Genomic DNA, 12,463 nt, shown 5'->3' with positions numbered 1-12,463 from the left:
GTCACTCAATGCCCACTTGATAACTAGTAGGTCTCAAGAGCTCACTAGGCCTCTGTTTTGTCTTAGAGTTCAGGTTATCTACTTCAGATACCAAGCCACCCTAAGCCTACTGGCTTAAATCAGCAATGTATTTCACTTACAAGTTTGTGAGGTAGGAGTCTCAGCCCAGGGATTTATTTCTACCCCACATGTCATTGGGAGAAATGCTCCAGCTGGAGAACCCACTTCCAAGGTAGTTTCTTTATGAATACATCTGTGTCATCCTGCTCCTTGGCCTCTGTCTGCACAGCATCTAATCCTCTGAGGTCCTTCTTTGTATCTAGGGTTTCTCTCAGTATGGTTTCTTGAAAGTAGACATGTGTGTTTTATATGGCAGCTGGCTTCCAAGATGCAAGTGGTGCCAGGCCAGGAGCCATCTTCCCTAGAATTAGCACAATGTCACCTCTACTGTGTTTTCCTGTTCAAAGTGGTGACTGGGCTTACCCGGAGTCGACACTGAAGAGACAGACACCACCTCTTACAAAGGCAGGGCTGTACTGTACATGAGAACATGGGCTATGCCACTCAATCTTCAATGTCTCTCTGAGGAAAACAATGAATATGTAGGAATACAGTCAGTGGAGAATTGTGAATTTCATTAATACATACTGTGTGGTGCATAGTCTACATTTGTACTCATTTATAAATTCCACATCCCAGTTGATTCTCTTGGAATGCTTTTATTGGATTTTGCCAGACTCTTGGCTAGATAGCCAACCCACTATCACCAATAAGCCTTTTGTCTTATTTATTTATTCATTCATTCATTCATTTTGATCTTTTTGAAACAAGGTTTCCCTGTAGCTCCAGCTGGCCTGGAACTCACTATGTAGACCAGGCTGGCCTTGAATTCACACAGAGAGATCCACCTATCTCTGCCTCTCAGGTCCTGGGATTAAAGGTATGCACCACCATACCTGACTTCTTTTGTCTTACTTGTATTTGAGTCTCCTTCAGCAATATTTTCTTGCATTCCAGCACTCTCCATAAATAAAAATGAAAATAATAGTCACAGTCATAAACTAAAATAATATATTTTTAGAAAACTTCATAATAATGATATTTTAATGGTAAACTTACATATGCAAAACATTTCAAATCTACTTTTGATTACTATTCATAATATTGTCAGGAATTTTCATCCCTCTTTTCTAGGTGGGTATATTAGTCAGCATTTTGACATGGTAACTAAACACCTGAAGCAGTTAACTTATACATTTATTTTGGTTCATAGTTCTGGATATTTGAGTCTAAGATTAAGTGACCCAAGGCTGTGAGTCTCTGGTGAGAATATCATATGATTGTTGTGGGCAGTGCGTGGTGGATCAACCTCCTTACATCATGCATCAAAAAGCAAAGAGAGGGGCTGGAGAGATGGCTCCATGGTTAAGAGCACTGGCTGCTTTTGCAGAGGACCTGGTTTAGTTCCCAGCACCCACAAGGCAGCTAACAACCATTTGTAACTCCAGTTACAGACCGACCCCCTCTTCTGGCCTCTGCAGGAAATGCATGACACAGGTGCACTGATATACATGCAGGCATAGCACTCATACATACACATAAAATAAAAATAAATAAATTTTTTTTCTAAAAAAGCAAAGTAGAGGTCCGGGTGTGGTGGCGTACGCCTTTAATCCCAGCACTTGTGAGGCAGAGGCAGGTGGACCTTTGTGAGTTCGAGGCCAGCTTGGTCTACACAGTGAGTTCCAGGACAGCTGGGGCTACAAGGAGACCCTGTCTCAAAAAGGGAAAAAAAAAAGCAAAGAGAGAACAGGCCATGGTCCCATATCTCCTTCAGGGACATGCCCCTGAAGACGTACAGACATCCCCATAAGACCCCACCTTTTAAGTGTTCATTGAACCTCTAATAATATCACCCTGGAGAACAAGCCTTAACACATGAGCCTTTGAGTAACACTCATCCAAGCCATTGCAATGGGAAAACTGAAGCTTCAGAAGAAGGCGACTCACATGCTGTGGAGACTAGCTAGCATACCTGTCCTCTGACTCCAGCCAAAGTGCTTTTTACATCCTATGTGACACCTTACATTTAGAAAAGAACTTTTTCAAAATTACCGTAGAGCTAGGATTCCCTGCCACAATTCAAACTGAAACACTTCCTTTCAAGGAAGAACTAGCTTCAGACTCCAGGTTCCAGTTTTTACAATGACCAGAGCTAAGTCTCCTCACTGTTGGTCTGACTGCAGAGACAGGCTTTATAACCATGTCATGGGGACTCAGGCCCACAAACACTTCTCTGCCGGCTTTAGCCCTTCCAAAAGTCAGTATTAAAATTAGGACCACAGTTCACAGTCCCAGATTCCCCCAGAGAACTTGCATAGCTAAAGAAAAGAGAGTCTGTGACAACAGGATTTAATTCTAGCATCGAAAGGTACCAGGAAGGGAAGCCAGTGAGTTGCAGAGTGATGCGTAATGATGGGAGACAGTCACAGAGAGGTCTTGGGGCTTTCTTCTGTCTTTTCCCTTTTCCAAAGTTCTTCGACCTCCAACCACAAAGTAGGTTTTCCTATCTCTCTGGGAAGTCACTTCCTGTGGTTTATAGTGTCATTCTGCATTTAGCTGAAGAGTCAGTTCATTTTGCGTAGAAGTTATAAGGGTAGTTTGTTCCTACCTTCCTTTTTATATGAGTGAAACATTCTTTCCATAAAAAACATTTAAAATATTCTGTGTTTTGGCTGAGGAGTCCCTTCTACATAAAGTTATAAAGGTTTTTTATTAGTACTTTATATGTGAGTGAAACATCCTTTGTAGAAAAACTAGGAAATAAAAATAAGACACAAATTGAAAATAACCCGTGAATAATCCTGCCACTGTGTGTTAACAGACAACCAAAGTTAGCATTTGGAGGAGTGTCTCAGTTTTCCAGTCTGAATGCATAAGCATCTCTTTATACATGGCATGGATTATGTGTTCTTTAAATAAGACCTCCTATTTGATGTTTTTCTGAGTAGCTTTAAGTGCTGTGCCGAAATTTTCAGTCCTGTTTGACTAAACTTTCAAAAATTGAAGAATAAATAGCAACTGTCTTTGCAGTAGCTGTGTGGCAGCAAGTCAAAGCTATGTTGTTGTGGGCAATCTTAAATGCAAAACTTTCCTAGGAACATGATATTCTTTTAAAAATCCTATGTCATCGACCTTCCATGGCCATCAAGGGGTAGGGGACATTGTGTGTGACACCCAGACTAGACCCATGAAGGAATCAAGACCCTATTGCTGGCCTTCTCCTCAAGGGAGTGCCCTGGCTTCAGTTTACCTTTGCCTTAATATCCCTCCTCTGAAATGTTTGTGACCAAAGATGTTTCTTATTTAGGAGTTGTTTTTTTGTTTTTTTGTTTTTTTTCAGAATTTGGGATATTTACATAGGAACATCGTGAGATGAGCTGAGGGTTGAAGACCATGTCTGCACACAAAATTCATTTATGGGACTAGGAGTTCAGCCGAGTGATACAGAGCACTTGCCTAGTGTGCAGAAAGCCTGGGTTCAATCTCCAACACTGCATGAAAAGAATTTATTCATATTTCATATACCTCATACACGCATAGCCTAAAGGTCATCTCATACAACATTTTACTGTGCCTCCAATTTGCAACAGTCACATGAGGTCAGATATGGAATTTTCCACTTGTGGCTTCATGTTGGTGCTTAGAAAGTTTCAGGTTTTGAAGATTTTCTAATTTCAGGTTTTCATATCAGGGCACTCAGCCTGTAACATGTTTCACTTATATCTTTACCTGGGATAGACTAGTAATCCTTCTCTTTCCCAAAAATATTTCTGAAAATAATATGTTTCATGAGTGCTGTGTGAATGGGGAAATATATCACCTAAACAATATTCTACTTGATGTTTTCCTGTTTAGGCAGCAATAAGAAAGGAGCTAAATGAATTTAAAAGTACAGAAATGGAAGTTCATGAAGAGAGTCGACAGTTTACAAGGTAGGTGGACAAAATCCAGTTCTACATATTGAAAATGCTCAGCATGGTAAATTTCACATTGAGTTTATTTTATCATAACTTAATTTTTAATGTGGCTCATCAGAAAAACCATCTAATGAACATGTCTGCTTCTCTCTCATTTAACTCAGTTATCCTTCTTGGCCTTTACTAGTAAGCCAAGAGTCCTCATGGCAGACTTAAAGATATGACTAGATCCAATTATAAATTTCTGGAATTTCATAACAAACTCAGTGGTTTTTTTAAGGGCACCCAGAATAATCTTTCTGAATAAAAGCTTCTAAGATCAGGTCTTTTCTTTCTCTCTGTCAATGAAGTCTGAATCATTCTGAAAGGCTACATGATGCTTCTCTTTTCTGTTTTGGTTTGAGATCAGAAAGCAAGTATCCTCATCATTCTGTGCCCAGAGTAGATGCTGCTGACAGTCAGTGTGGGAACCTACAGTAGACACAACTTAAGATAGGAACTGAGTGTTCAAAAGATAACAGCTTAGAATGAGGATCATGTGTTTATTGGTACCTCAAATCACTATTGTGTTAGTCAAACTTTATGTAGGTATAATACCCGAGACATTGACTTGTAAACCCCCAGTGACTGCAAGATCTCCCCTTAGGCTTGCCTCTAAAGTTTGCACCAGTCCTGGTGGGGCCAAGCTGAGGACTACGATTTTAGCACACGGGCACTTAAGATCCAAATACCAACAACTATAATCCTGCGGTTTTTCCTGCCAGTTGCCCTTGGTTTTACAGACTACAGAAAACTGGAGGGACCCGAGTACATGTGTTGTCTGGTTTCCACGTGTGAGGGCTGTTCTGTTTGTTTCAATCTCTTAAGTATATGTCCTTATGAGGCTGTTCCTAAAAATTTGCACAAAAATTTAATCTTTGAAAACTGAATTGAGGGGTCTAGGGATATGGCTCAGTGGCTAAGAGCACTTGCTATGCAGGTGTGGGGACCTGAGTTTGGATCTCCAGAGCCCACATAAAAAGCTAGGTATGGCCGCATGCACCTTAGCCCCAGGAGCAGAGAGAGAAGATAGCTGAGTCTTGCAGGCTTCCAGTCTAGCAGTGAGTGTAGGTGGAGGGACAGACTTGAGTTCTAGGCTCAGAGAGAGACCCTGTCTCAAGGGAATAGACAAAGAGCAATGGAGGGAGGACTCCTGGTATCCTTCTCACCCTCTGTACACACCTGTGCACACATATACAACACACACACACACACACACACACACACACACTTTTATTAACAGAAAAAGAAAATAACAGGACAAAAGACTGTGAAGAAGGCTAAATTCTATCTTCTCAGAAAACAAATACTGATGCACTGCCCTAAGCTAGAGATAGCCTCTGTAGGGCAGCCATGTGCTGTGCTTCTGGCCCTGATGGTGGCGATGCTGTTCTGTTTAGGGAAACATATCATAGGGTAAAGGAAGCAGGTTCAGCTTCACTATTTAATAGCAACTTCTGTGAAGTGTAGAGGGGCCTCTATCCCAGACTTGCTCCACAGCTGTTCTTCGTGTAGGAAGGTCTGCTGTGCAGAAGAAACCTTTCTCTTAGGCTGTGTCATTTGTTTCCCTTGCGTCCTCCTTTGTATTTGCAAATAGGGAAAATCCTGAATAGGTACACTTTTCTCTCTTTGGGGGCTTTATCCCATCACAGTCTACTCTTGAACGCATAACCTGCCCTTATATCAAGCCAGACTTGTATCTTCCTGCCACAGCTGGGGTCAGGAAAAGTTCATGCTAAAACGTGACACTTGAAGCTGTACTTCTCCAAGAAAATTGATCATAAAAAGGAGGCAGGATATTTACAGTGATGTGGAACTGGCTGGAGCTGCAGCAGTGGAGAAAATGGCATGTGCTTGTGTAGCTGAGGCTGGACCTCTGAGCTGTGGTGTCTTCATACATTCCACCATGCCACTTGGGACAGTTTGCTTCTGCCTGACTGCCCTAGGAAGTGTAGTATCTGGTAACCTTATGTTCATTTGAGAGCAGGAGGTGAGAATAAATGACAGCAGAGAACACACAAATGAAAAAACATCCATTGTCATGGAAGTTCCAATTCTATGAGAAATATTTATATGAAACAGTTCTTCCTGTTCTGATGCGCTCTATAAGCAAGTCACCAAATTTAGGCTATAAGGAAATGTCAGGGTCACTTCTTTTTTATTTATTCCTTTTATGTACAAAATGATAAATTTTAATTAAGCATTCAATACTAATGTTTATCAAATTAAAACATTAAATTCCTCCTTTACTTCCCAACCTCTTCTATATTCCTGCAGGTAAGCACTGGTAAAATTTTGAGGTAGGTCCTCCTAGACATTTTTTCTATGCATTTACAAACTCATATGTGTATAATATATGTGGGCATACAGAGTATTTATATAACTCTTTCACCCACACACAGGATCTAGAAAAATCAATCCTTATTAGTATATAGCTCACTTAGTGACTCTGTGGTATCTCATAGATAATGTACTATATATACGTTATTGAACACACACACCATTGCTGGATGTTTGTTTATGAGTGTTTTCATTTTTCACTGTCAACACTGAGACCTTGACTTTATGCTTATGTCTGTGTACACATGCCAGTATTTCTGTGGTTGTCCCATTAAGTGGATATCCTAGGTCACTGTATTTATGTGTTTTACATTTTTAAAAAGATATTACTATGTTATCTTTCAAAAAGGACACTTAGTTTACTGACCCATGGTTTATGAGCACACAGTCTTCTCAGTCACCCTCATCAGCAGTTGGGGCAAAAGAATAGTTACAGGATTGATATTCTACAGGCTAAATAGTAATACCCTATTTCACTGATTTCCATAAGGTTGGGTAGCTTTACTTATCTTTATTGACCTATTTTATTGTTTGTCTTGCCTGTTCAAAACCTTTTTAAATTTTCTTTTGGATTTTCTGTTTTTTTTATAAAGATTAGTAAAATGTGATTTATTGGTCCACAGTGGTTTTCTCCAATCTGTTGCTAGCCTTTTAGCTTTTCTAATGATCTTTTGTTTAAATATTTGCACTTCCAAACATGCCTGTGTTGTTACTTTTTCTTCCGTTGTTCTCTGCTTTATGGGAGGTAGCCAAGACTATAAACTATTGTCTTCACATTTTTAAAAACTATTTATTTAATAACCACATACTTAGAAGAAGCATTTTATTACAACAGCATTGACATATTCAATAACAATTTCCAGAGCTAAGATGCATCTCTTTCAAAATTGGCTGTAAATTTTTAGGTTTACAGTTGAATTATTACAGTTATACAATATTGTACTCAGTATAAACCCTATAAGACATAACATTAAATGAGGTTTTAACCTTTAAAAAATATCTCCATTATTAAAATACAGAGTTAGGTTTCATACAGAAAAATTCTTTTTCAATGCAATTGACATTGGATGTTTGCACATGCATTTCTAATCTCTAAATATCTGATTATTACTAGTCACAGTTGGTTACTTTCTGAGCTTCTAGGCATCTGAGCATGGATATAAAGTCATCAGGTAGATTTCAATGGTAATGTTTTTCACATCTACTAATTATTGTTTTTTAATCATTATTTTTTTTAATAACTACATGATTTGAAGAAGCATTTCATTACAGCTTTAACATATTTAGTAACACACTCCAGAGCAAGAGTACATCTATTTCACAAGTGGGTGCAAGTTTCTAGGTTCACAGTATGAGCCCTGTAAGACATAAAATTGGATGAGTTTTTACCCTTTAAAGAAGATCTCCATTTAAAGATATGCTGTTTCCTACATTTAAAAAATATTATTTAGAGATCCGCCTGCCTCTGCCTCCCAAGTGCTGGGATTAAAGGCGTGTGCCTATTTTTTAATCATTATTTTTTTTAAATAACTACATAATTAGAAGAAGCATTTCACTTAACATATTCCATATTCAGTAACACACTCCAGAGCAACAGTACGAACTCAGTATAAGCCCTGTAAGACATAAAATTGAATGAGTTTTTAACCTCGTTTTAAGACTTAGAACTTTTATTCATTGAGCATTTATTCATGTGAATGATTCAAGAGCATTCACACGCTTTACTTTTGTTTAAGTTAATAGTTGACATCTCAGTATACCTTATTATCCTTCTAGATGTGAAATTCTTTTCTAATATATTCATGGGTCAGTTTCTATTATTATTTGTTATGTTCCAATGAGCTTTGACTCCTGCCTGTATCACACTTTTCAACCAGAGAAGACTTGTAAACTGTTTTGCTATTTGTTGGGATTTTTTTTTCATCTCCAAAATTCTGTTGGTTATTCCTCTACATTTTAGTCCTCTGTGAAGAATTGTAGACTGTGCTTTTTTGTGTTTCCTGAAATAATATGATATTTTCATTGTTTAAGTAAATGCTAATAGAGGCAACTAGGTAAGTTTCAAGGTGATAACTGCTGATATCACAGGGTAAACTTGAAAAGACTTTAAAAATATATATTGATTAACACTCTTTTAAACTATCATTCCTGATAAGGAAAAATTAAATACTCATTCATATCACCAAAATAAATATGCCTTAGTTAAGTAGTATTTAAGACTTGGCCACAAATCAAATGTCTAATGCTATTTTTCCATTAATTTATATGACATCATTAGAGTTGCATTCCAGCAGGGAAGTATTTTTGGCTTTGGAGGTATAAAAATCATGCTGTGATTTTCAAGTTGGTGTCAGTATTTCTCTTAAGAAGAAAAAGTTTTGGTAAACACTACTGTTTCTAGTCAAAATAATACAAAAATATGACTATGCATTTCACTTAGAAAATTACTCATGTGAAAGATGCTGGTGCTCTTAGCAACAGCCCCCTCACAGGGCATGAATACACTGTGAATTATTACCTAGTCCATTAAATGCAGCCTAGATACATGGTAGCAACCCTTTCTTCTGATTAGTGCCAGAATTATCTCCTACATCAATAAGCCTTCCCTTCAGAACCGAACTCTCTGAGGCCCCTGCCAGTCTGAGGTGGGTAATAATGAAGACATCAATGTTTGCCTGCTCAGCACCTGTTTATCCAGACGCTCATCCACACAGCAGTCTATCAGTGAACACTGGAAGGATCATGCCCGTATATAGCTTCCTGTGTTTCAGTATCTTTGCAAAGACACCCAAAAGCATCAGGACACTACTGTCTCTGGGAAGCTTATGGCTGGGGCAGACAGAAAGAGAATTTTACTGCTCGAATTTTAGAACCTTTTAAACTTTTGAAGCGGGAAAATATTTTACCTAACCAACAATAATTATTTAAAAGAAATACTGAAGGATCCATCCCCTGAGTCCTTGTTTCTGTAATGAATATTCAAGCCCATGGTTTGTCTTGAATAATGGGCTGGCATTCATATTGTGAATACTTTTGGCATACTGGGAAGACACCTCTTTTACCTCCGTCACAGGACATATTCTGTGGTGTGTGTTTTCATGAAAATTTGTGTTGATCTGCTCTTTTATTCAATTCCCCTCATTCCTCCCAGTATTTTCCAGAGAGCTTTCTGGAATTGGAATACATACTAGGGCCTTGGCACAAAGATGGGGACAAGTGCTCCCCACAGGAAGTCATCCTGGGACCTGATAGGGCCCAAGTGGCAACCTCCATTCCTTAGAGTATTTGCTGCTTCTCTGGCTGCATCTTGTATTTTCTACCCCTGCTGTTCACTCAGCCCACTGCCTAAAACCCAAAAGTGCGTTTAAACAGTGACCTATATATCAATGATATAGAATCATTGCATTCTCCAAAGAGAACACCATGGCAAACAAAATCTACTTCCCTTCCCAAGACAAATGGAATTTCTGTAGAAAGTAATAAGTTGTGATGGAAAATTACATGAAAGGTCAAATTTTACTTAAAACTAATTTTTTTAATTATAACTGAGAGGAAAGATTGTGAATATAATTTTAATCTTCTCGATAGTCTTTTTCATGTTTTTATTGTATTAACATAGATTTAAAATCGAGAGAGTATCCCTTTTAAGAAATAAATTTAGTTTTGCACATAACATTTTAGGGTATGCATGGTACTTTCACATGTGTAAAGATGTATTATCACATATTCATAGGATCATTGAATTGAAGCTTTTAGAGTTAAAACAGATCTCAAAAGATCATATCGTGTCAAATAGACTATCAGGATATTGCCTGGATGTATGTTTACAGTGGTATTTTTAAAATTCAGATACATAGGGAAAAATGTTGGAAGATCAGAAGTTCTTAATAGTTTCTTATAGAATTAAGGAGGTTTTTTTCTCTCTCTACTTTTGAAAGACTTTTATAGCAAGATTGCTACATACACATATGCATGCTCTTTTTCAAACAATGATTTCATTCTATGTCTTTTGAGGCATTGCTTTCTCTTGGGTTTACAGATAAAGTAAACCACTCTCTAAGCTGGTAGATAGGTGTGGCATTGCAGGGACTATAGTTGGGTCCACCACAGAAGCATGAGAGGCTCTTTGGGTTATGATACTCTTTCCTGGATGATCCACTTTCTCATACCTGGACAGAGACTTCAAGAGAGTTGTGAAATGCTGAGAACATGGTTCAGTATTGGAAATAAGAAGTGCCCAGGCAGAGTGTGGTCTGACCTCTTCGGGAAGAAGGAGCTGCAGCTTAGGAGAGTCTCTTTATTTGTTTAATGGAAGTCTCTGTGACACAATAGTGAGACTCCTGCAAGGGAAGAAGGAACACAGACCAGACTGTAGCTCAGCAGTTGTGCGTTCGCCTCTCACACCTAGGACCCTGGCTTTGATCGTCATCCTCACAGAAGCATAAGTAAATTAAATATGGGGAGTGAGTTATCCAGAAACTCAGTATGCACAAAATATTGAAGTACAGAGATTTAATATTTTATATCTGTGAGCAATTTTATTTTTATGCTACCTACTTAAATGAATTTATGGGAAATGAGTATTTTTAATTAAATTCTGGAAGAACTATCTCTGAGAAATAAATACTCTTCTTTGAATTTATGACTTAAGAAATACCCCCTCTTCATTCTCTTTCAACAGTAGGAAAGTAAAAATGATGCACTATAGTTTGTTTTTAAAAAATAACAAGAAGAAAATATAATTTCAGATTTGAGTCTCAGGCACATTCTAAAAAGAAAGTGGCCTGTGGAAAGCTTAAATGTCCTGAGGGCAGAGTAAATCTCTTTATTGGTCCACCAACTTGAAGCGTACAGCCAAAACTGTCATTCTTTCAGATGGGTGAACTTCCTCAGGAGATAAAGCTGAACAAGCTTAGGAATAATTTGCATTTTCAGTACCTCTGACCATAAAATTTTACAGCCCAACTTATATATACAATGCCTAATATAACAGGATATAAATATTTTTGACTGATAAATAGAGCAGGAAAATACAAGTCTTTTTTGTTTTTTTACAAAATCTGGTTAGTAATATAAAAGGCTGCAGTTCTGGCCTGGGCCTTGTTTTCACAGGATTACAACACAGTGCTGGTGGGTCACCTTTTTCTCAGATCCCCCTGGAGATGCTGTCAACCCAGGAGAACTCACTACCAACCTAGATTCTTTGGCAAATGGTGTGTGCAATAGAAAAGGAAAATTTTAGTGTTTCCATGGTGGTTTGGGAAAACTAAGAACAACTTTCTTTCTAGAAAATGCTGGACTTTAGAAGAAAGTGCTCTTCCAGTGCACTGATGTCTTACTTTGTTGCCTGATCTGATTTTTCATGTACTTTCTTTATGCCATACACATTTACCAATGAGACAATAAGTCCTCTTATGTCAGTGTTCCCCACACTTGTCATTTGAATCGAAAACCAAAGGACATCTGAAGATAAGGACATTGTGGAATGTTTGGTGGGTAAAAGTCCTGCAAATCTGGGAGGGATAAACCCTTGCTATCAGATGAGTTTGTGCCTAGGGAAGTTACACCTGAACGGTGGCTGCTAGTTCCCAGTGTGAGGACCCCACAGGTACAAGGTATATGTCTCATGCTGTCAGGAGTCCCAGGGCTCATTCCTGGTGTGTAGCCTGCATGTGTGTGCTGCTCCAAGGGAGTGGCTGCTTCTGGATTTGCTGCATCAGTCATTGTAAATAGTCTGAGAACACTCACTGACATCTGTTGTCCCTGGTGGCAAAAGGTAGAAGCATCTGAGGTAATTGCATCAATCAAGTGTAGCCTGGAGATGGCCAACAGGACTTTGCCCAAAATTGATCAATATTTACAGATGTGGAAAACCTACCAATCACCTCTATTACATTCTACCCACAGTGTTACCATAGTTTTTAGGGTACAAGCCTAGACCCTGGTGGCCCCAAAAAGCTAGGCTTGGACACCTGTTCCCAACACACCAATTAAAGAAGCAAGTCATAGTGAAAACAGATAAAGAGGCCTGTTCAATATGGCCACAATTGGAAGAGAAACAAAGGAGTCCAGTGATCCTGACATTTAGGTCCTGACATGAGGTT

The 12,463-nt window shown here is 38.5% G+C and overlaps 1 protein-coding gene across 5 annotated transcripts in view; it reads left to right on the top strand.

Annotated features, from left to right (window-relative positions):
* The window catches only part of Phactr2 (phosphatase and actin regulator 2), a 309,714-nt gene that overhangs the window by 291,027 nt on the left and 6,224 nt on the right, over positions 1-12,463 (top strand). For all 5 annotated transcript variants that reach the window (XM_008829813.3, XM_008829815.3, XM_029561959.1 and 2 more), the window contains one exon: positions 3,919-3,995. In XM_008829813.3, coding sequence (XP_008828035.1) covers positions 3,919-3,995 — 77 coding nt within the window. The remainder of the gene's footprint in view (positions 1-3,918; positions 3,996-12,463) is intronic.

This window comes from Nannospalax galili, unplaced genomic scaffold, assembly GCF_000622305.1.
Source record: "Nannospalax galili isolate Female #2095 unplaced genomic scaffold, S.galili_v1.0 scaffold154, whole genome shotgun sequence".
NCBI classification, from domain to species: Eukaryota; Metazoa; Chordata; class Mammalia; order Rodentia; family Spalacidae; genus Nannospalax; species Nannospalax galili.
The sequence above is the reverse complement of the archived record's forward strand: the minus strand, read 5'-3'. Positions and strand labels throughout refer to the sequence as shown.